At 36.4% G+C, this 26,773-nt stretch overlaps 1 protein-coding gene across 5 annotated transcripts in view; it reads left to right on the top strand.

The window, feature by feature from the left end:
- The window catches only part of LOC150099108 (protein disulfide-isomerase A5), a 953,872-nt gene that overhangs the window by 36,434 nt on the left and 890,665 nt on the right, over nucleotides 1–26,773 (top strand). For all 5 annotated transcript variants that reach the window (XR_016549469.1, XM_090404751.1, XM_090404750.1 and 2 more), the window contains exon 3: nucleotides 24,949–25,039. Coding sequence is in view for 4 of the 5 variants with exons in the window: in XM_090404751.1 (XP_090260877.1) it covers nucleotides 24,949–25,039 (91 nt within the window). In the remaining variant the exon portion in view is untranslated. The remainder of the gene's footprint in view (nucleotides 1–24,948; nucleotides 25,040–26,773) is intronic.

Here is a 26,773-nt window from a genome sequence, read left to right as displayed (position 1 = left end):
GAATTTGCCCGTATGCTGAAACCTCTTGCATCTGCTATTCGAGTACCGTAGATTGCAGTCCAAAAAGCCTGCCAATATCCCGACGTGATTCTGCTGAAGCAAGACACTCCTGAAGGAAGCTTAAGATCTGAGATGAAAGAAATACCATAAAAACTTTAGTGCAAGACTCTTGACTGAATGTGCGATACAGAGCCTCTGTAAGTTCCATCTTTTTGCACATTTTCTCTTGTAATCTAGGAGATATGTTATATATGGACTGTTAACAATTAGTTTAATAGTAATAAGAAGTGTCCATAAGAGAGTCAATTGGCATGTTAGAAGTTCATATCAAATTTGTAATAATAACTTAGCAGAGATTTAGCTAACCTCTTTGCGAGTAAACTAGAAGTTTAATATGTTGAATTTGTAAGCAGAGAGCAAATAAATTTTTGAGTTAAAGAGATTATTAGTGTGGAAGTAAAGGGGTTCTAATTTTATGCTAAAGATTTTTTTTAGATGGGTAAAGAAAGCAATCTCCTTGTCATTTGATTCATGTATATTTCATATTAATGTAAATAAATGTGTTTTAATTATTTGTTAAAAGAGTGCTACCTGATTCTTTAAAAATAATCGGACTTATGAGCGGAAAACAACTAAGGCATTAAAAGCGCAGTTTAATTACTTAAGAACCACGACTGTTTATGTAAACTTTGTTGAAGGAATTTACGCTAGTAGGAGAGAGAGAGAGATCTACCAGACGTTTTATTGAGTCTTATGCAGAATATTGATATGTTGGATGGTGCAGTCTTACAAATAAATTTTCCAGTGTTCATAGGCATATGACTAGTAAATACGGAAGGTGGATAAACATGGTACACAGTAGAATAAGTAAGGAAGGTTATGAGGGAAAAAGCGTGCACTGCTAATTAGTAATAAAGAATAAAAGAAGATATTACAACAATGCAGCAGACTGCTTGAATCTCATATTTTCTGCCTCGAGCGATGTGTACCATTGATGCAATTAAATCTTGGAGTTCATTAGTGGGTACAGATGCATTTGCGATCGTCCGCTGGTCATCGAGTATCTCGAGCTTTGTTTCCAACTTTTGGATTTTGGATGAGAAAGTATTGATCATGTTATTTAGGTGTTGTTCGAGATTTTCAACTTGTTTGCCTAGGTTCAGCAGCTGTTTAAGAAAACAAACATCGAACAGAAAAAAGGCTGGATCAGTTCTATAAAAAGCTTGAGCAGCAATTCATCTATTTTCGCACAGGAAGTATATAGCCAGTTGCAACACAAATCGCACAATATACCTTTTTTTCTTTCGGTAACTTCGGATTTGCAACTGCGGCACTTCGTATTGTCTTTTGGTTTGTTGACTATAGGCTGCGTTATGCTGACGGGACTCGAAGTAATCTTTCGTTGTTGGCTTTTGTTGCCGACATCTTTACTTTGCGTGGTAAGCATGGCAGGCACTTTCACGTGGCTGTTTTTTTAATTGTAAAAATAACTGATATGAAGGACTATGGATACTTACGAGTTATGTAGAAGTAATTTGCTCCTTAGTACCCTCTGTTTTCCGTTTACTGGTTATTTTGCACAAAAAATTACTTGCAAATACGATAAAATTCGGGAGCACAAGTTTAACGAAACTTATTCACAGGTGCTGCCTATCACCTATCAGACCACTTAGCAGAAGATCTCTGTGGGAATTCTTTTGGTCTACTCAGCTACTTTTTTTTCATGTGATTTTCTGCTTGTTACCATGCTGGTAACAAGGTCAAAATCCTTGTATCCTTTCCTCCACAACTTATTTTTTCAGCTGCATCTCCTTGAACAGGGCTCCAGAAATTCACCCACCCACTTGCCACAGGAGAGTGATCACAGATAAGTGGTTGAGTTAAATTTTCATCTTCATTCTAAATGTGTTCAAAATATATTGCCTCATTTTCTTTGCATAATTTATGTTTTTTTTTTTCTTTTCTTTTCATTTTAAAACATTGTCACATTGACTATGAAGTTAATTGATCTTGTCAGCCTCCAATGAAAGTAATGAAGTTTTATTTTCAACCAGCAAATATTTTATGTAATTAATTTAATAAGTCAATTCCTTCATAGACTGTCCCTACCAAAAGTAAGTTTGCGCAAAGGTACTTTCAAAAGATATGCCTTGCTGAAATGTGAAATAATTCCAAATTCTGACAACAGGTGGCACTGTTTATCTGTTACTATTCTGTTTGCAGATAATTTTGAAATGACTAATCAAATATTCTCAGACAACATTTTATTTTATATAACTTGCAAGTTACCACCATTCTTTTAAAAATCAGAGATAACAATAAACAGAAAATATATAATATAAGAACAGTTTTCATTTGTTTCACTGAGTCTCCGTATCTTAGTCGGTATAGACAAAGCCCTTTGGTTAGAAAGACCTGGATTTCGATTCCTGTCCAAGATGTGAAGAACCTTTATCTGGTTTCTTTTGACTAAAGGTATGTTAGCCGATCTCATACGGAGGTGGGGTTTTTTTACCTATGAGCTCGGGTTTTTTTGTCCCCCAGAACAGGCAAACCTGCCCTGTGAACACATACGAATCTGGTCAATAAAATACATACTTAATCCCTTATAAGGAGTGCTCCCTCCATCCTGAGGGGGGGGGGGGAACCCCACACAAAATAAATAAATTTGTTTCACTGCCAGCTGTAATACACAATAAGACAAATTTATATTTTTCTTATCCCCTGGCATTCTCTTTAAACTGTAAGTAGGCATGTAGTTATAATAATATTGACATAAGCTTATTTTCATAATTCACAACATGAATTAGTTTGGGATAGTTACATAGTTGAACATTTTTAAATGATGAAAAGGCTTTTTTAATAGTATTTACAAAACTGTTATCGTGCAAAGACATATTAGAGACAAGATCACGTTATTGACATGACATCATGAAAAGTTAGTCTCTCTCTCTCTGTTGTTGATCGTTGCTAGTGTTGATCATTATTGGTTCTTTTTGTAAACTTCATTATTTAGCTTTCCTATTGAATTATTTTTATGGATAATAATTAATATTATTATTATTATTATTATTATTACCCCAAGACCTTATTGAGTCAAAGACTCCTCTGGGAGGTCCTTTTATCTCACACACACACACAGCTCATTATACCGTGCCTTGAACACATTCAAACTCCTTGCAGACACCATACTCTCAGGCAAGGCATTCCAATCATTTACAACTCTGCATGAAAAAAACCTGCCTCTCACTCCCCTACTCACACCCTCTTTATACAGTTTCCAGGGATGATCTCTGGTTCTCCCCCGATCTCCCACTATTTTCTGTAGAACTTCTTCAGCATTGATCCTATAACAACTCCCTTACCAACTTGTAGGTCTCTATCATATCTCTCCTCTTCCTCCTGTCCACCAGACTCTTCAAATTACATCTTCGCAATCTTTCCACATACTCGACATTCCAGAGGCCAGAAACTACCTTAGTCAGCACCTCCGAACAAGCATCTTCCTACTTCTACACATCAGTGTCTTCTGCATCATTCCCTGAAGCCTTTGTGTTGTCTTCACAATTTTGGCGATGTGTCCCCTAAATTTCAGATCCTTATCCACTCTCATCCCCAGATCTCTTATTTCTTCCACCTCCGACAATATATCCTCACCAAGCATAAATTCTACATCACATCTTTGTTTACCAAATTTTAAAACCTTACATTTTGCAACATTGAACTCACATCCCCATTTCCATGCCCAATCACTCAATTTATTCAAGTCTTCTTAAAAGGTCACAACATCTTCACTACTCTTCATGGTTCATCCCAGCTTTGCATCATCTGCAAACAACTAAATATCTCCATCCAAATCATCACCTATATTGTTAATATACAAGTTAAACAGTAATGGTCCTAAAACAGACCCATGAGGCACTCCACTAGCGACTTTCCTTTTCCTGGATATCGCTTCCCCATACACAACTTGTTGATACCTATCAGATAGCCAGTCTCCAATCCATTGCACTAATCTAATATCCAACCCCATCTGCTCTAATTTAACACAAAAAGCCTTTGTGAAATTTAAGTATATTACTGTGTATCCTCTCCTCTATCAAAGGAAGCAGTCACTTTATTGTAATAAGTTAGTAGAATACTAAAACATGACCTCCCTTTAGCAAATCCATGCTGTCCATCAAAGATAATACCATTGTTGTCAACCCAACTCTGGATCCTAGTTCTCACAAGCTTGTCCAACAACTTACCACAACACCTGACACACAGATAGGCCTATAGTTTGATGCTTGAGTTCGATCACCTCCTTTATGAAGTGGCACAATCTTGCTTTTCTTCCACTCCTTAGAACTTGACCGAGTGCAAGACTCGTATTAAAAAAATATGTCAAGGCAGGTGTCAACTCCCTTGCACATTCCTTCAGAATACGTGGTGATATATTATCAATCCCACAGCCTTATTAACATCTTATTTACTTAACTCCCCATACATCTCTTGCTCAATTACAGTCATTCTCTCCTCCCCATCATCTACTGCTCTCAATCTCTCCATGAAGTCACATTCACAAGACCTTTATGAATTGCTCATTAAGTATCTCCACCACACATTCTGCAACAGCTGTCTTTATACCATTTTCTCCTATCAATGTCATCCTTCCATAATCATTCTTTCTTTTGCTGGCTACATATCGAATGAACTCCTTAGGATTCTTGTTGTCTTCATTAACTAACTGCTGTTCATACCTCTCTTTAGCTACCCTCACCAACCAAGTCACCCTCCTTTCGTGGTCTTTGTAGACCTCATGGAATTGGTTATTTCCACTTATCTTATGCTGCCTCCACAGTGCTCTCTTTCTCTGTATCGCATGCCTAATTTGAAAATCCTCCAAGCTGCATTGATCTCTTTTTCAGCTAACTCCTCATTCCATGCTACACCTGCAAGCTGTCTCCTGAGCTCTTCATAATACCCCCCCCCCCCTTGTAGTTCCACATATATCCTTTTCTCACAACAGAGATCCTCACACTGCTGGCAACCATCCAGGTAATCACCTGATGGTCACTCTCATCAATTGGTGGATGATTTGACACCTCATTTATAATTGCATCCTCTGATGAGATGACCAAATCCAAGATCCCCAATCCTCGCATGCCCTCTGTTACATATTGTCTGAAGTAGCTAGCCCTCAAAAACTCAAGAAACTCATTTTCTTTACTTCCAGTTGCTATCTCATCATTCCGGTCTATATTGCCATAATTAAAATCGCCCATAATGATCACCCATTTCTTATTTGCTTGGATAATTTGTTTATACATTTCATTATTAACACCATCCACATTACCTGGTCTATGACAACATCCAACCAATATTTGATTCCATTCACCTCTATCTCACACCATACTGCCTCAAAACCACTGGCACTATTTCCCTCTTGCATCTCTACTTTATATGGACATAACTCTTTCTCTATCATCAGTAGCTCTCCCTCTCCCTTTTTACCCTTCTATCCTCATGAAACACATCTTACCCTTCCATCTCTTTTCCTGTCAGGATGTCGTCTTCTTCCAACCATGCCTCACTTATTCCAACAGTCTTTGGGTGAACAGATGCAATTAATGCAACCATTTCATCTGCCTTGTTTCTTATACTTCTAGCATTTGTATACAAACACAACAGCTCATTTCTGGATCTACAGCTAATTCCACTGATACTACTCACTCAATGTGATCTCTCCATGCTCGACTGGGGCCATTTCCCTTTCTTCTTATTCATTTTAAAACTCTTTTCAATTCCAACTGTTTCCTCTTGATCCCAGGTCATCCCATTCCTTTCCTGTCTACACATACTCTCACCTCCTCTCGGAGCATCCACCTTTCTCACGCTGTGTACCCCCTGTCCACCCTGAGCCTCCCTGCTCCTCTTGCACACCCATTCTCTCATTTTCTATACTCATATCACTCAGTTCTTCATTCATAACCACCTCTTCAATCTCTCCTGTCTTACTCTACTGCTCTTCTACATCACTTCCCACTTGATCTGATTCATTCTCTCTCACTCTACTTACTTCTCTACCTTCGAACATCAGTCTCTCCAAGCGACTCACACCATAACCACTCAAATTCAGTCCATCGCTCCCATACAGTTCACTTCGTCCTTCAAACTCATTCGCACATTAACAAACTGTGCTCTCGTCTTCTCACACATTTCAGCCAGCATATCATTCATAATCCTTGCTCTCCACCTCATCTCACCACAGTCATACCTAGGCAACACGCTGACTACCCTAATTATTGTTGCTGATTATTATTATTATTACATCACACCTCCAGGAATTCCAAAGACTCATTAATGGAGGGCACCTACTCCACAACTTTCTGTCTCCACCAACTGCATCTACCTTCATCATCTACACTAACGCCATCTACTGCTAACCACCAACACTAGTATTTTCAAAATCACAAACATCCATGCCCACAGCAAGATTCGAACCCACAGCCTTTTGGCTGGAGAGCATATATGCTAACCACTCAGCCAACCAGGCAAATTCACCCTTCGTTATGGGTAAGAAATGAAATGCAAACTACACTTTTTCATTTTGTGAAATAATGAAAAAATTAAAGGTAAAGGTAAGAGATCAGAAACTTTTAAAAATACCGAAAAAATAGTTATGTGGTGTCATCAACTAAAAACAATTAATATATTCTTTCCAAAATAAATGCCCCAAGGAATTCAAGTGGCAGTGTGCTACGAAGACAAAGTGGTATTTTGTAACATATAAAATATATCCTGGGCTGCTGACAGAAATTTTAGATTACTACAAGATTTTCCAAGCTTTTTTTTTATAGTGGAGACATTTGGGTTTCATGAGATGTTCAGTTTTCACAAAAATGCTGTGACAAAGACTACCAGAAATCACCTGGGTAACACACCTACTTTCCAAAGAATGTTAGATTCTAAAATATTTAAACACCTGAAGTGCCTTTTTAATATATCCTTTTATAAAGCTACATTTATCATCATCATCATATTCCTGTCATGTACCCTCAAGGGGTGTACAGGATATGACAGTACTACATGAAAAAATTACATCATTACTAACTTCCTATCTACAATTTTCCTCCAAATCAGTCTGTTACTTGTCAAGACTCCAACATTATCAGATGTTATATTTCTATCGTCTAAGGCACTTTGTACCGTATCAATCCACCTATATCTTGGTCTTCCTCCAGGTCGTTTTCCTGCCAACCTGGCAGAGAACACTTGTTTTGCCAATCTTTCCTCTCCCATTCTATTTAAGTGACCATACCACCTGAGATTAGCTCTGCTAACGCATTCCTGGATGCTGACAATGTCAAGTTCTTTCCTAATATCCTCATTTTTAATATGATATTGCCATTGATGCCATCTGTTCATGCCTCTAATCTTTCACAGGACTCTCATATCTGCGGTCTCTAGTCTTTGGTCAAGTGTTTTACCTCTGACCCAGCTCTCAGATCCATAAGTTAAAACTGGTTTGAACACTGTCTTGTATACAGCTAATTTAGTGTTCCGACTAATTTCTCTCTTATTCCATATGAATTTATTCAATTGACTTCCCACCATACCAGCTTTGCTGATTCTGTTGTCTATTTCTATATTTAATTTACCATCTTCAGTAAAAATTGTGCCTAAGTAGCTGAAATGTTTTACTTGTTCCACAGGTTCTCCATTCACAAAACAGTTGACATTTTCAATGATTCTGCCTATTTTCATTGTTTTTGTCTTTTTATTGCTGACCTTCATACCGTATCTATTACAACAGCTATTCGATTTAGTTAGAGAATCTTTCAGACTTGTAGCGGATTTATTTAGAAGTATAACATCATCCGCATAAAGCAAAGAGCTGACATTAACATCTCCAATTTTGATATCATGTTTAATACCACTTTCCTTCATAATGTGATCCATATAGATAATGAATAACAGAGGGATAATGTACATCCTTGTCTCACACCAGATTTAATATTAAACCATCTTCCTGTACTTCCTTCAATTCTAACTGCTGACTTACAACTCTCAAATAAAGACTAAGTATTGCTTGATATAATGCCCCATTGACACCATATAACTGCAGCATATTGAATAGCTTCTCTCATGGCACCTTGTCATATGCCTTTTCCAAATCGACAAAACTTAAATACAGATCTTTGTTATTTTTATTTTTATTTTTTATTTTTTTTAAATAACGAAACCTGTGGTGCGTGTATAATTAGAAGAAACACACGTATAAACCACAGTGAAAATTATTTAATTGTTAATATTTCATCCTAAGTATCTTAGGACATCATCAGTACAGTATTTAAACAAAAATTAGGAATAACATACAGTTAGGGCGCATGATTACAATAGAATCTCATGAAAACGTGCATAACGTGCTAAAGTAGTACAAAAAAAAACGTTAATTATTTAACACAGTTTTGTATGATAATTTCCCATACTTTAGGAATAGTAAGAACGTCGTTGCGGTTTAGGTTTGGTCTGTATAGTAGGGCTTCAGAACTTTCTTTGTATAAACGTTCATGTTTAAATAAAGATCTATGTAAAAGTTTAGCCTTTTCCCAATGGATCCTATGGTTTGGATTTTCAATTCCGTGTTGAGAGAGGCCAGATTTCTGCGGTTTAAGAAGACTAATGTGGTCTTGATGTTCCAAGATACGTTTCTGAACAGACCTACCTGTCTGTCCAAAGTAAGATAATTTGCATGAGCATGGAATCTCATAAACACCAGGTAACATCAAGGGTGAGAATTTGTCCTTAGGAGAAGGTAATAAGTTGTAAATTTGGTTGATAGGTTTGTAAGTAGTGGCAAAATTGTATTTCTTCATAATTTTAGAAAGACGTTCTGAGATGCCTTTAACATAAGGTATGGGAATCCTATGCATTTCTTCCTGTCTGGTTTGATGTATGCAGAAGTGACTGATCATTTTTTGAGTTGTTTTGGGATTATATCCATTTAGGATGGCTGTATTTTTGATAACTTCTAATTCCTGGTTTAAAGATTTTTCAGAGGAGCAGAATTTGTGTGCTCTGAAAACTAGTGATTTAATAATGCCAGATTTCTGAGATGGATGATGAGCAGAAGAATTGTGAATGTAGCGACCTGAGAATGTAGGCTTGCGAAAGACGGAAGTGGCGATGGAACCGTCTTCTTTTCTTTTGATGTGTAAATCCAAAAAAGAGATACCCTGTGGAGATTCTTTTTCTAACGTAAAGTTGATGCGATGATGAAGAAGGTTAATTTTATCTAGAAACAGTTGTAATTCATGTTTGGGATGATTCCATACTGCAAATACGTCATCGACATATCATAGCCAAATTTTTGGTTTGGGTTCAAAAGTGAATATTTTTTCCTCAAGGTGTTCTAGAAACAAATTTGCTAGGTTTGGTGATAAAGGAGATCCCATTGCTGTTCCTTCGTCTTGCTTGTAAATTTGACCTTTCCAGGTGAAGTAACCTGATTCACTAACAAACTTGAACAATTCAACTATATCAGACGGAAATTTTTGAGTTAGTAATTCTATTGTTTCTTTATGGGGAATGTTAGTGAAGAGGGAGACACTGTCGAAGCTGATTAACAAGTCAGTTTTTGATAGTTGAATGTCTTTAATTTTTGTGTGAAACTCAGTAGAATTTTTGATTGAAGAGACTGAGTGGCCAATGTGAGGGCGGAGAAGGTTAGATAAGAATCTTGATAACTTGTACGTTGGACAGCAGATACTTAAGACATACCATGCAAGACCTCCTAGAATTTATGGCTTACCTAAGCTACACAACAGGTCTAAGTGGAACATTAGTTTTGTGTAGCTTAGGTAAGCCATAAATTCTAGGAGGTCTTGCATGGTATGTCTTAAGTTTTTTGATTGTTTCTTCATCTAAGGAGGAAGTTTCATTAAGTAGCTTATTTAATTTTCTGAGTTGACGATTCGTAGGATCAAAATCCAATTTGGAGTAAGTATTACGATCTCGAAGAAGTAAATTAATTTTTCGGTCATATGAATTGGTATCAAGAACCACAGTGGTATTTCCTTTATCAGCTCTAGTAATGATTAAATTTTTGTTACATTTTAAGGAAATAATAGCTTTCAATTCCGACGGTGGGATATTTAATTCTGAAGGTTTGGCATTGTAGATCACTTTAGCTACTTCGAAACGAGGTTTGTTGGCTTCAATACTGGAGAGATGCTTGATGTTTCTTTCTATATTATGTATAAAGTCTAAATATGGGAAACACTTTGGTGAAATCGCAAATTTATGGCCTCTTGCTAGAACATTTAATTCATTTTTTGTTAGTTGACGGTTAGATAAATTGACTACCCATTTTTCCGTTGGTAATTTGTTAGTGATCTTTTTTGATCGATTTAATAGATTAAGGTATTTAATATGTAGAGCACTATTGCTTTTATCAAAAGCTTTTTTTCCCAAATTCTTTGAGACAGTTATAATTAATAACCCTGCCACTGGGTAGAGCCAACACTGAGAAGTTCTTCTCAGTGATGGGGTGAGCCTGTCACTGAGTGGAACAATGCTAAGTTGGACGGTCCTTGGGTCACTCGCAGGGAGTGGTCTGGGTAGTGGCCCTTCCCTTAATGCATAGCATTATACATGTCCGCAAGGAGATGTGCTTTGTATTATGAGAGATACTAAGGCAAGTGATGAGAGCTTATATCACCTTTACCACGAGTTGCCCCAGTCCTGAAAATACTTCAGGTGCAAACTTCTTTCACTTACACTTGGATAAAGGATTAAACCAAATATGTAATTGAAAGAATTTCTGTCAGTTATTGCTAATGTTGATAAAAATTAGTTATGGGAATTAAAGATTCCAGTAGTGAGTCTTCTTCTATACTTTATAGATATTTCAGATAAGGAGAAACTTGTCTATTATGTGAGATACATAGATAAAAATCAGAACAGACATTTGTTTATATAATTTTTCTTGAAAACTCACTTGCGGTGCATTTTGATAGAATAGAGAGTGAAATGAACAAACTTTTCTTGCAGGAAGACTGCTAATTTGTTAACAGGCATTGAAATAGAAGTAACATGTAACATGCTAGAAAAAAAACAGACTAGTACAAATATAAAGAGAAACATGCCAGAGCTTACAAATTATTGAATAATTTCAATTTGGCTATTTTAAATTCTCTTTGTTGCTGAAAGTGAAATGGATGTGATTAGATATACACCTTTATCACAATTCATACTATACTATGGGCAAGTAAAATTTTTTTTTTGACCCATAGATGCTGGAGACTTGTCCTTAATGATGCAACTCATGAATTTAATTCCCACCCAGTTTTTCTTCTTGAACCTAGGTATGCAGTCTAGTGCCACTTCTCTTAGACGCTGTTGATCATTTCCTGTTCATTGACGACATCTTCCCCTTGCAGTTTCTTATGCAATAGCACTCTTTGAAGTTGACTCCTTAGTATGATAATCATTGCTTTGTAATTCCACATATTCTCTTAACTGAAAATTGCATTTTTTGGGGTGGGGTTACACATTATTTTGTATTATAAGGTGTATTGAAAGTGGAATATATATGTTAACAAATACTCAGCCATTATGAATGAAAAATGATATAATTTAAGTTGGTGAAAAAATTTTATAGTTTGCTCAAACAATGAAAATAACATAACCATAGTAATTACTAAAATAAAGAGCCAAACTTCGTACAAAGCTTTTATGGTTTCTGCATTTGGCTTTGAAATAATGCCGGATTTAATATCCACTTAATTTATATAATAACTGTAGTAATAAACTTCAGTGATTAGTCTGTAGTTTGCTCTTGAGTTCCTTGTCATTTAAAACATAGTGGTAAGTAACTGAAGGCTCCTTAACTGTAGCTCTGTTCCTGAATTTCAGTGTGCAGTTTGATATCTTTTCTCAAATACCCTGGATCATTTCCCCTTTATAATCTTAACTATACTTGGGAATTATTCTTGAAAGATGTTTGATTCTACAGATATGGACTTCTTACTGTTTAATTTTTTATTACTGAATGTTGAACCTTAATGGTAGATATATCCTAAGAAAAGCAAGAACCAAATCTGTCTAGAATATAGTAAATGGTATTAAAAATTGCTCTATTATTACGTTCTGATGGCAGTCAACCGTTGTCTGTATAATAATTTACCTGAATGTACAGGTGGGACAGAAGTATAAGAAATAAGGGAGTTTTTCAATTTAGGAGCAAATGTAAGCAATGATTACATCTTTATTCAATGCAAATTTGATTTCATCTCCTTTGAAACTCACTTCTATTGAAACTAGGGATTCCGAACCCATAAGAAGCAGAAAAACCTTTGAAGTTGTGGAAATTCTTTGTTTAGGATAATGAGAAACTGTTATTATTGCTCAGGCCTCTCACAATGTATCACAGGACTCATTATGAGATGCCCATATTGGACAACACAAACTATCATACCTTTTCTCCAATTGTGCTCTCATTACCTTATCAGGCAATGCATTCCATGTTCCAACCACCCTCTATGCAAAAAAAAGCCACTTTTCATCCTCTTCCTCAACTCTTCCATCCAGGAGATGGAAGAGTTCAGGAAGGATAACACTCCTTCCCTGTGATCTCCCCATTTCTACTCAATAGTTTAAATGTTTCCATCATCTTCTCTTCATCTTCTGCCCATCAAACACTGCTGTTCACATGTTCTTAGTCTTTCCTCATAACTAAGGTTTTATAGTCCTAATATCATTATCTGCATCTGCATCTTCTCCAGTGTTAATTTATCCCATACAAATATTGGCGACTAGATCTGAGCACAGTAATCTACATGCAGTGTCTAATCATGGCTTAATACAGTGGAATCAACACTTCTATCTCTTCTGGTCAATTGAAATTGAATTGAGAATGACCTCTTCAATTTCCTTCTAGTTATGCTCCTAAACTTCATTCTGTCAGTCATTACCGAAGGTTTTTGATTTCCTCTAACATGGTTCCACCAATAGAGTATACATCTTCTCTCCCATTGGTGGATCCCAAATTTCAAGACCTTACATTTAGTCAAATTAAACTGATATCCCTGTTGATTTTCCCATTTGTCCAAGTTACTCAAATTCTTCTGAAGGGCCACAACATCAGCACCGTTACTAATAACCTTCCTGCTTCACATAATCTGTAACCAACTGAATATCCCCTTTGCAATCCACTGACATAAAGGTTATTATTATTAACATGTGACCTCCGTGTAGTCGAAGACTCGTCGTGGGAGGTACACACTATTGCACACACTGCTCATCCAACCATACTTTAAACTGAGTAAATGTGTTTACATTCACCACACACTCAGGCAATGCATTCCACTCACCAACCACTCTCAATGCAAGAACCTACTCCTCTGCTCACTTATACAGTTTCCATTGATGGCCTCTTGTTCTACCCCCCCCCCCATTCGATGAAAAATCTCTTCCATGTCAACCTGATAACAACTCCTGACTAGCTTATATGTCTCAATCATATCCCTTCTTCTTCCTCCTATTCACGAGGCCCTGAACTTACATTCTCTTGATCTGTCCTCGTACTCCACATTCCAAAGACCACTGACCACCTTTGTGAATCTTCTCTGTCCCTTTCCAATATATCCTTGTCACCAGAAAAGGCTCGTGCATAGGCACTGCAGAACTGTAGCATCCCCCAATTTTTCTCAATATATAAATATATTTATTAATTTATTTATATTTGCTTATAATATTTAATTTTATCATCAACAATCCTATACAATTCTCTTATTTTGTATAAAAAATAATAAAAATCCATCTTGTAGCTCTTAGGAGGGTGAAGAACACTAGCGGCGCTGTTTACCACAATGTCATATTGCTACGCGCGCAACCATATGCACATCATATGGTTGCGCGCTATTAGCTTAATGCGGCATTGTCTGTCACGCAGTTCCACTGTTGTTTATGCAGTTTAGTTTAGTGTTCGTAGTGCTTATCATGTTTACTCCATCTCTTTAAATATTTGGACATTACAATTAAAGACATATCATTTGTTATTGTTTTTATTTTAGAACATTATTGGGGTTATGATAATGGATTTTATTTTTAAGTAATTTTGAATTATACTAAACTGTATAATTTTATTGATTATAAACAATATTTTTTCATGAAACAAAACAAGAAGAATATATTTTATTTTAACGTAATTTTGATGAATTAATCCAAACTGTATAATTTTATCGATAATAAACAATATTTTTTCATGTTTAATTTTTTAAAACAATTTTACCATAATTTTGATATTTTATCCAAACACGTATACACTGTACTTACAGTGTGTATGTATATTTCGAAAGTTGCAGCACCCCCCCCACAATTTCAAGCTACGAGCTGCCACTACTTGTCACTATGAAAACCCAGTTACCAAAAGGCCTGATCAAGGCCTTATACAGTGGCAGCATAACCTCTCTATTTCTGCATGTCAGGGTCCTCCGCATCATTGCCATTATCCGATGTGACATCTTTACAACTTGTGCAGTGTGGCATCTGAATTTCAGGTCCTTGTCCACCATCACTCCTAGATATCTCATCTCCTCTGCTTCTTTTAAAGTTTCTCCACCAAGTGTATATTTTGCATCCCATTGTTGCTTACCAAATCTCAAAACCTTACATTTTGTAGCATTGAACCGACAGATTCACTTACCTGGCAATTTATGCAATCTATTCAAGTCCCCTTGTAAGGCATGACATCTGCTTGATGTCATGCCTTACACGGAGACTTACTGCATTGCTCTCCCCAGTTTTGTATCATCTGCAAACAGCTGCATATCACTATTTTAATCCATCCCAATATCATTAACATACAAATTGAACAATAATGGCCCCATAACTGACCCCTGCAGCACACCACTAGTGACTTTTCTCTTTCGGGACCACACCCCCCATATACAACTTTCTGATACCTATATGACAGCCAGTCAATGATCCATCTCAGAACTCTGTTATCCTGTAGGAGTTCTGAGGTATAGTAGTATCCAGTAGTGAATCCTGTCATACTTTACTTGTGATCCTCTGTTTCTTTGACACTGATGCCTCGTACACAACTCTCTAATATTTGTTAGATATCCAGACCAGTTCACTAATGATGATAGAAAAAGGCTAATATTATATGAAGGTGAAATCAGCATTTTCTGATTCATTTCATTCTGTATAGCCAAGAATCACACATAATTGGAAAAAACAGAACTTATTAATCTTGTATAACTGATCTAATCTGTCCAATAGCAATTGAGACTTAGATTTTCTCAAAAGTCCCATATGAGACTTGAAGAAAATCTTTCATTTTCTCAAAAGTGAAGTGGGACTCTGAAAATGAGATATTGAAAAGTTTTATTTTCAATGTCTTGTTTTTCTTTCAAAATATTGGAGCCTGTGTAGCTCAGTTTAAGTGGTGTTTGTACTCCTCAGCTCTAAACTGCCTGAAGATAGACTTAAGTTCAAGTATAGTTGCCGAATAGAGGAACTTTTTCTAAGCCTTTTTTCGACCTGTTCCCGAGTTAGTCAATCTCTGGCATGGGCAGTCAGTTTTTTGTCAGCCTGGTTGGCTGAGTGGTTAGCATATCCACTCTCTAGCCAAAAGGCTGCTGGTTTGAATCTCACTGTGGGCATGAATGTTTGTGATTGTGAAAATACTAGTGGTAGTAGTGGGCAGTAGATGGCATTGGTATAGCTGCAGTTCGTTGTAGTTGGCGGATTGAGTGGTGGAGACAGAGAGCTGTGGAATAGGTACCCTCCCTCAGTGAGTCTTTGGACTCCCTGAAGGTATCACATAATAATAATAATAAAATGTGGATATTCTTAAAGGTATGATAATATCCAATTTTGAAAGGCAAATGAGAAACCGTTTCCTTTTTTTTTATGGTTGAATTCTCTTTGTATGCATCTGTCTGTTCTGACATAAGGAAGTGATAGAAATTTGGATACAGAAGTTGCCAGATAATGGAAAGCTTTGCTGAACAAAAGAGATGTATGGAATTACAAAGCAGCTGATTATGGAAACAGATTGGCAACCTGCTATGGCATGATCATTTAAAAACGGAAGAAATCATTAATGCTTGGGACTTTTATCCATTTATAATTACAGTATCAAATTGCATTCTTAGGATTAGAATGATAGAGTGGAGCTAAATTATGGGATTATGCAGGGGGGGGGAACAAAGAAAACATGGAGGAGATATAAAGTACATGATACCTCTGAGCAATATCATGAGGAGTGTAAAACAGAGTCTAGATAAGTGACAAGAGTTCTGAGGAAATAGAAACTGGCCTATGATAGGAGACTAGCTAAAGCAGCAAAATGAAATTCTAGAGAAATCTACAATTACCTGTTTAGTAAATGGAAGAGAGAGTTTAGTTGCTGGAAATGCTGCACAATCACATCCTCTAAAGTTAAAATGGAAATGTTTAAATATTTCGTTAGTGTATTTCAAATTAGGAGTAGTGTTGAATGATAGGTGCATGATTGTTGAATGATGCAGTTCAAGAAAGAAAGTGTTTCAAATTTTAAATAAGCTTGATGTTAATAAGGTTGTGGAACTGGATGGGATATCACTACATATATTAAGGGAGCAGACAGTGCCATTGATTTGGTTGTTCAACAGGAGTTTGGCAGAAAATTGGAAGGTGGTGGTTTCATCCTGATATCAGCGACCTTCACCACTTTGTGTATCATTTGTGGTGCTGAACATGATCTAGAAGCTGGTTAGAGATAGAAAACTTTCATTAATGGTAGTGGATGTCTTTTTATAGAGCAGCATGAGTTTGCAAAAGAGATTTGGTTTCAATATCCTGGTGTCACATTTTATAATGTGATAAGTTTATTGGACATGGAAGATATTTATACTGTAATTTTTCTTGACTTTGTGAAGGCATTTGATAGATTATTGTTGAAAGTGGTGAGGGGAATGGGTGAATAGCCAGTTGGTAGCCTGGTTACAGAGATGGTTGATCCAAAGCAGCCAGCAAGTTGCATATGATGTGTGTGTGTGTGTGTGTGTTTGGGGGGGTGGTCTCCAAAGGGAAGAATAATAAGCAAGATAGCATGGAATTGTGTCTGGGACTTTTATTTAGTCTGTATACTGATGTAGTTCAAGATAGGAGAAGAGATATCATTTGTTTGCTGATGGAAAGCATGCTGTCGTCACAAGAGCATGCTTTCCATCATCAGCAAACAAAGGATGATGATGATGATTTACATAGGTTGTTGATACTATGGGCAAATGAATGGGAGATATCAGTTCAGTATTGCTAACTGTAAAGGGCATGCTGATCAGAGAAGATGGAAAAGTAATGTATTGTAATTGGAAAATAATGTAATGTATTGTAATTAGAGGAACATTGCTGAAGGCAATGGAGGAGACAGATGATCTGTGAGCATCGAGGGACACACTTTACAAAAGTTGTGTAGGTTACCCCAAAAATTTTTCCCTTAATGGATCAGTTGCTGGTAATGATGAAATACATTGCTAGATAAACCTAATAGGTTCTATATATAGCTTCCTGTATTGACACCACGTGCTTTAAGACAAATAACGAATTTAATAAAATGCAACCCTACAAGTTTCGTAAGTCATCAGACTTACATTCTCAGGGGTACTAGCAGAGTTGTACAATTAATTACACATATTGGATATTATCAGAACATCACAATTTATACTTATAAACAAATAACCTGAATAAAAATGTCAAATTAATTAGTGTATACATATTGGAACAATGCAAGTGCTGCTGATACATTCTTTAGCATCATGTGTGTCATATTCTAGTTCTGCAGCAATTAGAATTTTAATGAAAGCATACCAAACTTGTTATATGATTTAAGCCTTGAATTTTGTTGCATTGTGTGGGGATTCACAGTATTTCAGAGGCTTCCTTGAACTTTCTTGTAAAACAATTATGATCAATATAATGCATTTTCGTTTGTTGCCAAACTATTTAATAGCCTGTGATAGTTATATGGGATGCCAAAGCTGATTTACGCTGCCTTCTCTTTTCAATGTCTCTTACGTGTTCAGACATGTGGACCCCCCCCCCCCCCCCCCCACCACCACCACCTTGCTGTTTGGCCTACATAGTAAATGCCAAAATGAATCTCATAAGCACCTGTTTTTTTTTTATTTTTTTTTTTATTTTATTTTTTTATTTTTTTTTTTTTATGGGATAATGTGGTGAGGTTTTGGTGGATCTTACATCCACCAAATTGCATAAAATCTGGAGATTTTATGTAATGATATAAAAGCCACTTTAACATTGTGCTCATAAAGCAACTTTGCCACTTTTTCTGTAACATTTTTGATATAAGGTAGCATTACAAACTTAAAATCTTGTTTAAGTGCAGGAGTTATAGGAGGTGAATTAAGAATTTTGTTGATCGTCTGTGTTCATTACCATTGAGGGCAAGGTCATGCCTCAGATAGTGTAGTTCTCCATTCCTATTAATTGATGTACTGGACATCTTGTATGCTATATCTTGTAATGTTTTAATCATTCCTATCTTTTGTAATCAATGACGATATGAAGCGGCATGTCAAAATCTTCCAGTTGCTGAAAGTTTTCAGTATACTGAAAAGGATAATCTTTTTTCTTCATTTATTTCAACAAAGCTATCAAGAAGTGATAATTTTTTCTGATCTTTTGGTTTAGGAATGAGTTTTATGTTGGGATGCAAGCTGTTAGATAGTCATTTGAAATGAATTAAGTCATCCATTGTTCCAACACATATACAGTAATTAATGCTTATTTGCATTGTGAAATGCTGAAGCAACTCAGACAAGCAATTTAGAACAAAAGACAAGGGATGCTGTTGTCAAGGGTCTTGCTTTTGCATGATAATGTGGAGTTCACACTGCAGCTTGAACTGTTCAGCAGATTCAGAAGATTCAGTGGGAACTTTTCAACCATCTATCCTACACCCCCAACCTTGCATTGTTTCCTACATATGAAGCAGTAGCTCCCATCTCAGTACTTTGAAGAAGATGAGGAACTGAAGAACAATGCGACTCAGTGGTTGAACTCACTGGCAGCCGTTTTTGAAGAGGGTATGAAGAAGCTAGTGAAACGATACCAAAAATGCCTGGAATCAATGGCAACTATGTGTGAAAATAAAGTATATATGTAGGTATTTTAGTGTATAATAAAACTTTTTTTTTAATCTACCATTTTTTTTTTTTTTAAATGCTTGACAAGACCTTACTTTCTGGATGTGCCTCATATTTAGTTATTTGTAAATGATGTGAAACTTGAAAGGGTTATTATTAATAGTGCCAATGTTTTAGTTCTTCAAGAGGGTTTGAATAAGCTGGAAAGGTATGCAAATGAATGGAGATGTCACTTCAATGCAACTAAATGTAAGTTTTTGAGAAATTTGATCAGACATCTAGATTTCTTTGTTCAGATCTGATCCCCAGGATTTGAAGGGTATGAAGTAACCTTGGAGAGAGTACAGAGATGGATAACCAAAATGACATCAGGACTGTACAATAATTATGAGGATAGACTGAGGACATGCAGACTGCAGAGTTTAGCAGATAGAAGACAAAGGGGAGAATATGATTGAGACATTTGGGAGCAGGAATGCATTGTCTGAGAGGGTGGTGAGAGAGTGCAAATGTTGGATGAGTTTAAGGAGTGCTACAATAGATTTTGTATTGAGCAATGTTGAGACTTGTGACTCCACTCCATGAAGGTCAAGAAAATAATAATAATTATGCTAAGTGATACCTGATTGAGATGGATTGACAGTATCATATGAAACCTGAATAGAACTGGCATACAATAACATTGAGCAGCATAGAAACATCTGGCATAGGAAGCCCTTTAGTCTGATCAGACTTCCGTGACCATTTATTGCTTGACGATCTTCAGTCTGGCTTTAACTTAGCTTTATTTTTGAAATATTGTATTTTTTCCTTTGGAGTTGCTTAAGGGTCAAAGCCAAATAACTGGGAGTAGATCTCCACATCACCTTTAAGGGATGTGGAGAACCAACTGTGTCTTCTGACCTAATGTCTAGGACTCACTTTCACGTGGTGCATCCTGTTAGTAGGTATCTACTGGGTACTGAATGAATGGGGATGAGCTGGCAATTTGGGACTTAGCTGAATAAATTGTACTCTTTCTTGGTTTAAACCACAAATAATATGATGGTGGAAGTGCAAGTTGACGAGATTTCATGCCAGCTGGTGCTGTTGCCCAGGTTAAACAAGGTCCCCCCCCCGGTGTTTTTGTCATGGAACCATGGTGAACAGTGAAAAGTCAGCTACTGGAACAGACTTAAGTGTAACTTCTAGAAGAACAACAACAAACCCAACATCAGAAGAACTGAAAATAGCAACCATTAGTATAAGGAGTATTAATGGAAAGGAAATCGAGCTTGCAAAGAACTGGAAAAATACCATGTGGACATAATTGACATCACTGAAATAAAGAAGACAAAAACAAGTGAGATCTTACTAAATAATAACTATAGGATATTATATTCAGGCTATAATGATCGAGGAAAGAAAGGAGTAGCGATAGCATTCAACACCAAACATCAAGATAAACTTCTTGATTGGAAGGCAGCTTCAAGTAGAATAATGGGCAAATTTCAAAATGGGAAAATGGACAATGAAACTTGTGCCGAAGGATCTCCTAAGGAAGAAGTAGAGGAATTTTTTGAGTCACTTGAGCAGGCAGTTGATAAAGAAAATGGAAAAAAAATGGTACTTGTTATTATTATTATTATTCCTGATACCTCCAAGGAGTCCGAAGACTCATCGCGGGAGGACACCTACAACTGTCTCAACCACTACACCGAACCTGTACTAGGTCTTCTAGGTTCTCTGGCTCTGGTGATCGTGATGACCAATATGATGGAATGTCTTATTCACATGATGGAATGAGAAGCATTGGTGGTGACTACAAGAGTCCTGGATATCGTAGCAGGTCACCAGTTGGACACAACAACAACAATAACAAAAAAAAACATACTTCCGTGGAGGCAGAGATTCATATGGTAGTGGTCGTGGCAGAGGTGGTGGTGGATATGAATGAGTTGAAGAGGAGGGGAGGTTCATTATTTGATTCATACAGAAGCTCTGGTCAGTATGGTTCTGGTGGAAGAGGATGAAGAGGAGAAATGGGTTCTAGTAGTACTTGTTATTGATCTAAACAACAAAGTAGAAAGTAACTCTCACCAGGCATATAGAAATGTTTTGGAAAAATTTGGGAATAAGGGCAAAGCTAATAATAATGGATTTCTGCTCAGCATATGGACTAGTTGCTACTAACACCATGTTCCAGCATGAAGATGTGTACAAGTTCACGAGAAGATAAGACACTAGAAATGAGAAAAGCTTCATTTACTGTATTATTCTTGTTAGTGATATCTTCATGCTGCTGGATCAGGATACAAGAATCTACAGAGGATTTCAAAATGGAAATGACTATCACTTAGTTTTAAGAAGGATAAAACCAAAGCGTTCATGGAAGAGAACAGTATGTAAAGAAGTTTTAAAAAATATTAAAGTTGAGCAGTGTTTACAAGTAAACTCTAACTCAACTATACAAACATTATTGAAGAAAGAAGGAAACAGTTTTAAAACGAGAACCAAACCTTGGCATATCAGTGGCAAACTCTGAAGAAGATATTGGTTAATTCAGCAGTTAAACAAAAGTCATGGGAAGACTTTGGTATGAGTGTAGAAGATGACTATCAAGAAGGTAGCGAAATGTTCTTGTGGCTATTGAAAAAGCATAGAAATGGAGGAAAGAGTGCTGCAAAAGGAATCAGAGATATAAAGGTAACATAAGAACTGAAGATAAGGATATCCTAGATGTCTGGAGTAATTACTTCGAAAGACTGTTAAATGAAATGAACAGTGAGAGAACTGTAGCAGAAAATTTTCAAGAGAAATGCAAATATTAGTACATATCAGTACTCAAGGTAGAAAAAGCCATCAAAAACTTGATATGTGGAAAGTCAGCTGGAGTAGATAATATTCAATTAGAGATGCTCAAATATGGAAGTGTAAAAGTTTTGTAGTGGCTACATTGCATAATTCGGAGGGCCTGGTCAGAAGTTCGAATTCCCAATTATTGGAGTAGAGCTCTCATAGCACCCTTCTATAAAAAAAGGGAATGAAGTTGAACTTAAGAATTACAAAGTAATTCCTCCGTTAAGTGTTCCAGGTAAGATTTATGTGATTATTATTATTATTATTACATGAGACCTCCAGGGAGTTCAAAGATTCATTGAGGGAGGGCACCTACTCCGCAACTCTCTGTCTCCATCACTCAATCCAACTACAATGGACTTTCTTTCATCATCTATACCAACGCCATCTACCACCGACCACTACCACCACTAGTATTTTCACAGGCAATCACAACATCCATGCCCACAGTGGGATTTGAACCTGCAGCCTTTTGGCTGGATAGCGGATACACTAACCACTCAAGCGAGAGTGATCATAGGGTCTTGACTTGGGAGATGGCTAAAGGTGTGGAATTTACAGTTAAGACAGGGTACGTGTGGAATTTTCGTGCTGGTAAGTATGACAAGCTTGGGAGTTTGATTGGTTCAGTGTCATGGCATGTAAAACTGCAAGGGCTGTATGTTGATAGTGCATGGGAGGTGGTTAAAAAGTGTTTGCAGGAGGCAATGGCTGACTGTATACATAGAGTCCGAATAATAAATCAAGTAGGGATTAAATGGATGAATAACACCATTAAGCTTTAGCTGCAAAAAAAGAAACAACTGTGGAGGGAATTTAAGGAGAAAGGTGATCTGCAGGCACACGAACGGTATAAAGCCCAGGCCAGAAGGGTAATAAGTGTGGTAAGAAAAGCAAAAGCGGATGATGAAAGAACATTAGCTATGCAGGCTAAAGAGAATCCCAAACAGTTTTTTCAATATGTTGCAAGTAAAAGAAAAAATGTATACGGCAGATTGATTTTAAAGAATGCCGATGGTAGGGAGGTAACCGAATCAGTTGATATAGTAGAATTACTGAGTGAGCACTTTGCAAGAGTATATCATCCAGGTGGTGACATTGCAGAAATGGAAGAACCAACAGCTTATATGGGAATTGTGGTGAATGAAGTGGAGGTGAATAGTCTATTACAAAACCTCAATGTCAATTCATCTGTGGGATTGGATGGTATACCAGCTCGTGTCGTATGAGAAGCGGCTAAAGAATTGTCAGTGCCTTTGACCATTTCGTTTAATTTGAGTCTTGGGTTTGGGTTAGTCTCAAGGGGGCGGAAAGAGGGGAAAATAGTTCCACTGCATAAAGGAGGTTCCAAGACTGCTGTTGAAAATTACCGGCCAATCAGCATATCGGGAATTGTTGTCGAGGTCTTGGAGAAAATAGTCAAGAGGAAAATACAAGATTGGATAGATGAAAATGGGATACTGTATCGGAGACAGCATGGTTTTGTGAAGGGTAGGTCATGCCTCAGTAACTTGCTCACGTATTATAACACAGTGACGGCGGAACTGGATAAGGGTAATGGGTTTACAGTGATTCTACTGGACCTTGCTAAGGCCTTTGACAGGATACCACATGGAATTCTAATCAGTAAATTGCAGCATATGGGGATGGATATAGGGTTGGTGAGATGGATAGGAGGGTGGTTGACGGAGAGATATCAGAGAGTGGTTTACTCTGGAGTAGAGTCCACAAGATGGCCTGTGACTAGTGGTGTGCCACAAGGATCTGTTCTTGGACCACTGCTGTTTAATTTGTTCATAAATGATATAGGAAAGGATCTGAGAGGAACTGTGCATCTGTTTGCGGATGATGCAAAGTTAGGTAGAGCAATAGTGAATGCTCAGGATGTCAAAATTTTGTAGGATGATTTGGATAGTTTGGAGGACTGGGCTAAGGAGAATGGATGTCAATTTAATGTGGAAAAATGTAAGGTTTTGCATTTTGGAGTGAAAAGATTAGCAGCAGTATATCACATTGGTGGAACTGTACTCCAGGAGATTGACGAGGCCAGTCAATCTCCTGGAGTACAGTTCCTTGACATGATGTTGGGCCTCCCTCGATGAGTCTAAGGACTCCTTGGAGCTGCCTGTAATAATAATAAGAACAACAAGCTGGATTCAGGCCGAATAGAGGTTGTCAGGAACAGATTTTTGTTTTTCAACAAATAGTTGAGAAATCGCAGGAATATGACAGGGATCTGTGCTTAAGGTAAAAGACCCAGAGGAAGATTAAGGTCTAGGTGAATTGATTCAATCAGAAGTGCCTTAGAAGCCCAAAATGTTAGATATGACAATATTGGGGTGCTGTCAAGTGGAGGACAATAGTTGATAGGAGATTAATAACAGTGTAAAGTAATCATGTATTGCTCTTATAAAATCTCTTGAGGGTAGATATCAGGAAATTGATGATGATGTTTTGTCTCTTTTAATTTGATCTCATACTCCAGTTCATGCAATAGTCAGTTAATTGAAACTATAATCTAAATTGGCATTTGTTGCCGTATTTCTAAAACTCCGAGATATTACAGTTTGAGAATTTACAGCATCCTCCATATATGAGGATTTTGTTTTTGTACAGGTATATATTGCTTTGGCAATTCAAAAGTATGCTGAAAGGTCAGTTTTGTAAACAGTTACAAGATGAAGGAGATATGTAGCTTACTACTCAGCCTGATTTTTTTTTTTATGTAGGCACATAATTTTGCTACTGTGTTGCAAAATTATATACTTCTGTTCTCTATTGTTTTGCTAAGTTTAAGAAGTATTATGTCAGATACTTTCTGACTTACCATTGTAATTTATGGAACAGGTTAATTAGCATAATAAGAGATGTCAGAAATGTTTAGTTATAATAGTAGTAATGCTAATAAAATTTTTTTGGCTGAGAGACTAACTTTTCTAACTATAAACTTAATTTCTCTCCTCAGCTAGAGAAGCAGCAGAGGTAATAAGAATGTATTCAGAAGTTGCTGATGAAATTAAAGGACAAGCAACGTTAGGATATGTGGATTGTGGCGGGTATGTAATTTTTGCTATCTTTTCACATAACTCTGTGAATGTTATGTATACCACCAAGTTTTCTAATTTTTAGCTGTAATTTGATAATATAAGCATGGTCATATGCATAATTAACGAACAAAATTAGTATTTATTAATGATTTTTCTAATGTTAAAATTATCTTATTACAGTGAGAGTTTTAATGACTTAGTGATCACAATGTGATCACTAAGTCATTAAATTTGTGATCACCAATGTGATCCAAAGGAACACAATGCAAACTGAATAAGGGTAAGAAATATTTAGTCCAGTATCCTAATATCTTGATTGTGTCCTCTGGGCAGTGAAAGGGATTCAGTTTCTTATTTATGATAGAATGACAGTTTCATAAATTTTTTTTTATAGCAAAATGCATTTAAATTAGGAGTTTTGTAGTATATACAAATTCCTAGATTAGCCTTTTACTTCTGAAGTAAGGTATTTTTTTTAAATGTTTGTGTTTTTTCTACATCTTACTGATAGAACAGTATTCTGCTTTGTCTGTATTACCTCATGATATATTATTTTGATGCTCTTCTCTTTTCTTCATTTAGTTGATCTGGCAGACTGTCCATAATAGGCAAGTTTATATTGGCAGTGTATTTTCCACGTTCTATGTTATACTGAAGTGGATTTCATCTTTAGGAGGGCAGATAGGGGAGGTTATTTTGAATATCAGTTTATAGTGGTTTGTACTTCTTAGCTGTTAAGCGGTTTTTTATTTCAGAAAAAAATCCATCTGCAATAAAAAATCATAATCTTAATGGTAGCTAAATTACATGTAATTCACAAGTAATCACAATAATGTAACTGTTGGTTATTTATAGAGAACATCAATGTAATGGTTTTCTGGAATATACCTGTCATGGGGTATGGAAAGCAAACATTGATAATCCAAAAATGTTTCATTTATATTTCCATATCAGTAGTTTCTTGGTCATTCATATCACATTCGATGTGCTTTATATCTCCCTCTCTTATGAATCAGTCGTAACTGTATTAGTAATGTATTAGTATTGGGTCCTTCTCTAATTGTTTTACCTACTATCTTCCTTCAAATCTTGTTTGGCTAATCTTTCATATCCCTCTCTGTTTATGCTGTATTAAATGAACTCTTCACATGCATTCTTCAATATTAAGTTAATTTTTTAATATCTTCATTTTTATTGTTTTTCCATTAATGCCATCCATTTTATCATTCCAGTTTTCCTTAGAAAATTTTCATGCTGTTAATCTATATCTTTTTGAAAACCCTTCTCATTTTTAGCTTGGCACAGGAATAATACTAGTAATTCAAAGCACATAATTCTTAATCAGTAATAGACATCTTTTCCAAAGAGTCCATTATAATCTGCTTGTATTAGTTTAAGGTTCCCCTACCAGACAGCACTGTCTCAAATTGTTAATGGTTTATAACACTTGACCTTCAAAGTCGTGTATTACAAACACTTGATTTGAGAGATCACTAATTTCTTTCAGTATTGGAATACCTTGAGTTGGCATAATAATAGCAAAGTATAAAAACAGAGGAAAACTCACATTAAAACTTTGTAGAATTTTAGCATAAGTTTCATAGGCATATTCAGTACAAAACAGCAATAGTATCAAATAGTAACAAAAAATTACTCATTATTAGTTACCCATATACGGTACTAATGTACCATAGGTTGATCAATCTATCTCATGTATGGGCTCAACATAAAAAAAAAGTTAAT

This window comes from Typopeltis vanoorti, chromosome 15, assembly GCF_054136105.1.
Source record: "Typopeltis vanoorti isolate ZY-2024b chromosome 15, IOZ_Tvanoo_1.0, whole genome shotgun sequence".
In the NCBI taxonomy this organism is placed as follows: domain Eukaryota; kingdom Metazoa; phylum Arthropoda; class Arachnida; order Uropygi; family Thelyphonidae; genus Typopeltis; species Typopeltis vanoorti.
This window is presented reverse-complemented; position numbering and strand designations above follow the sequence as displayed.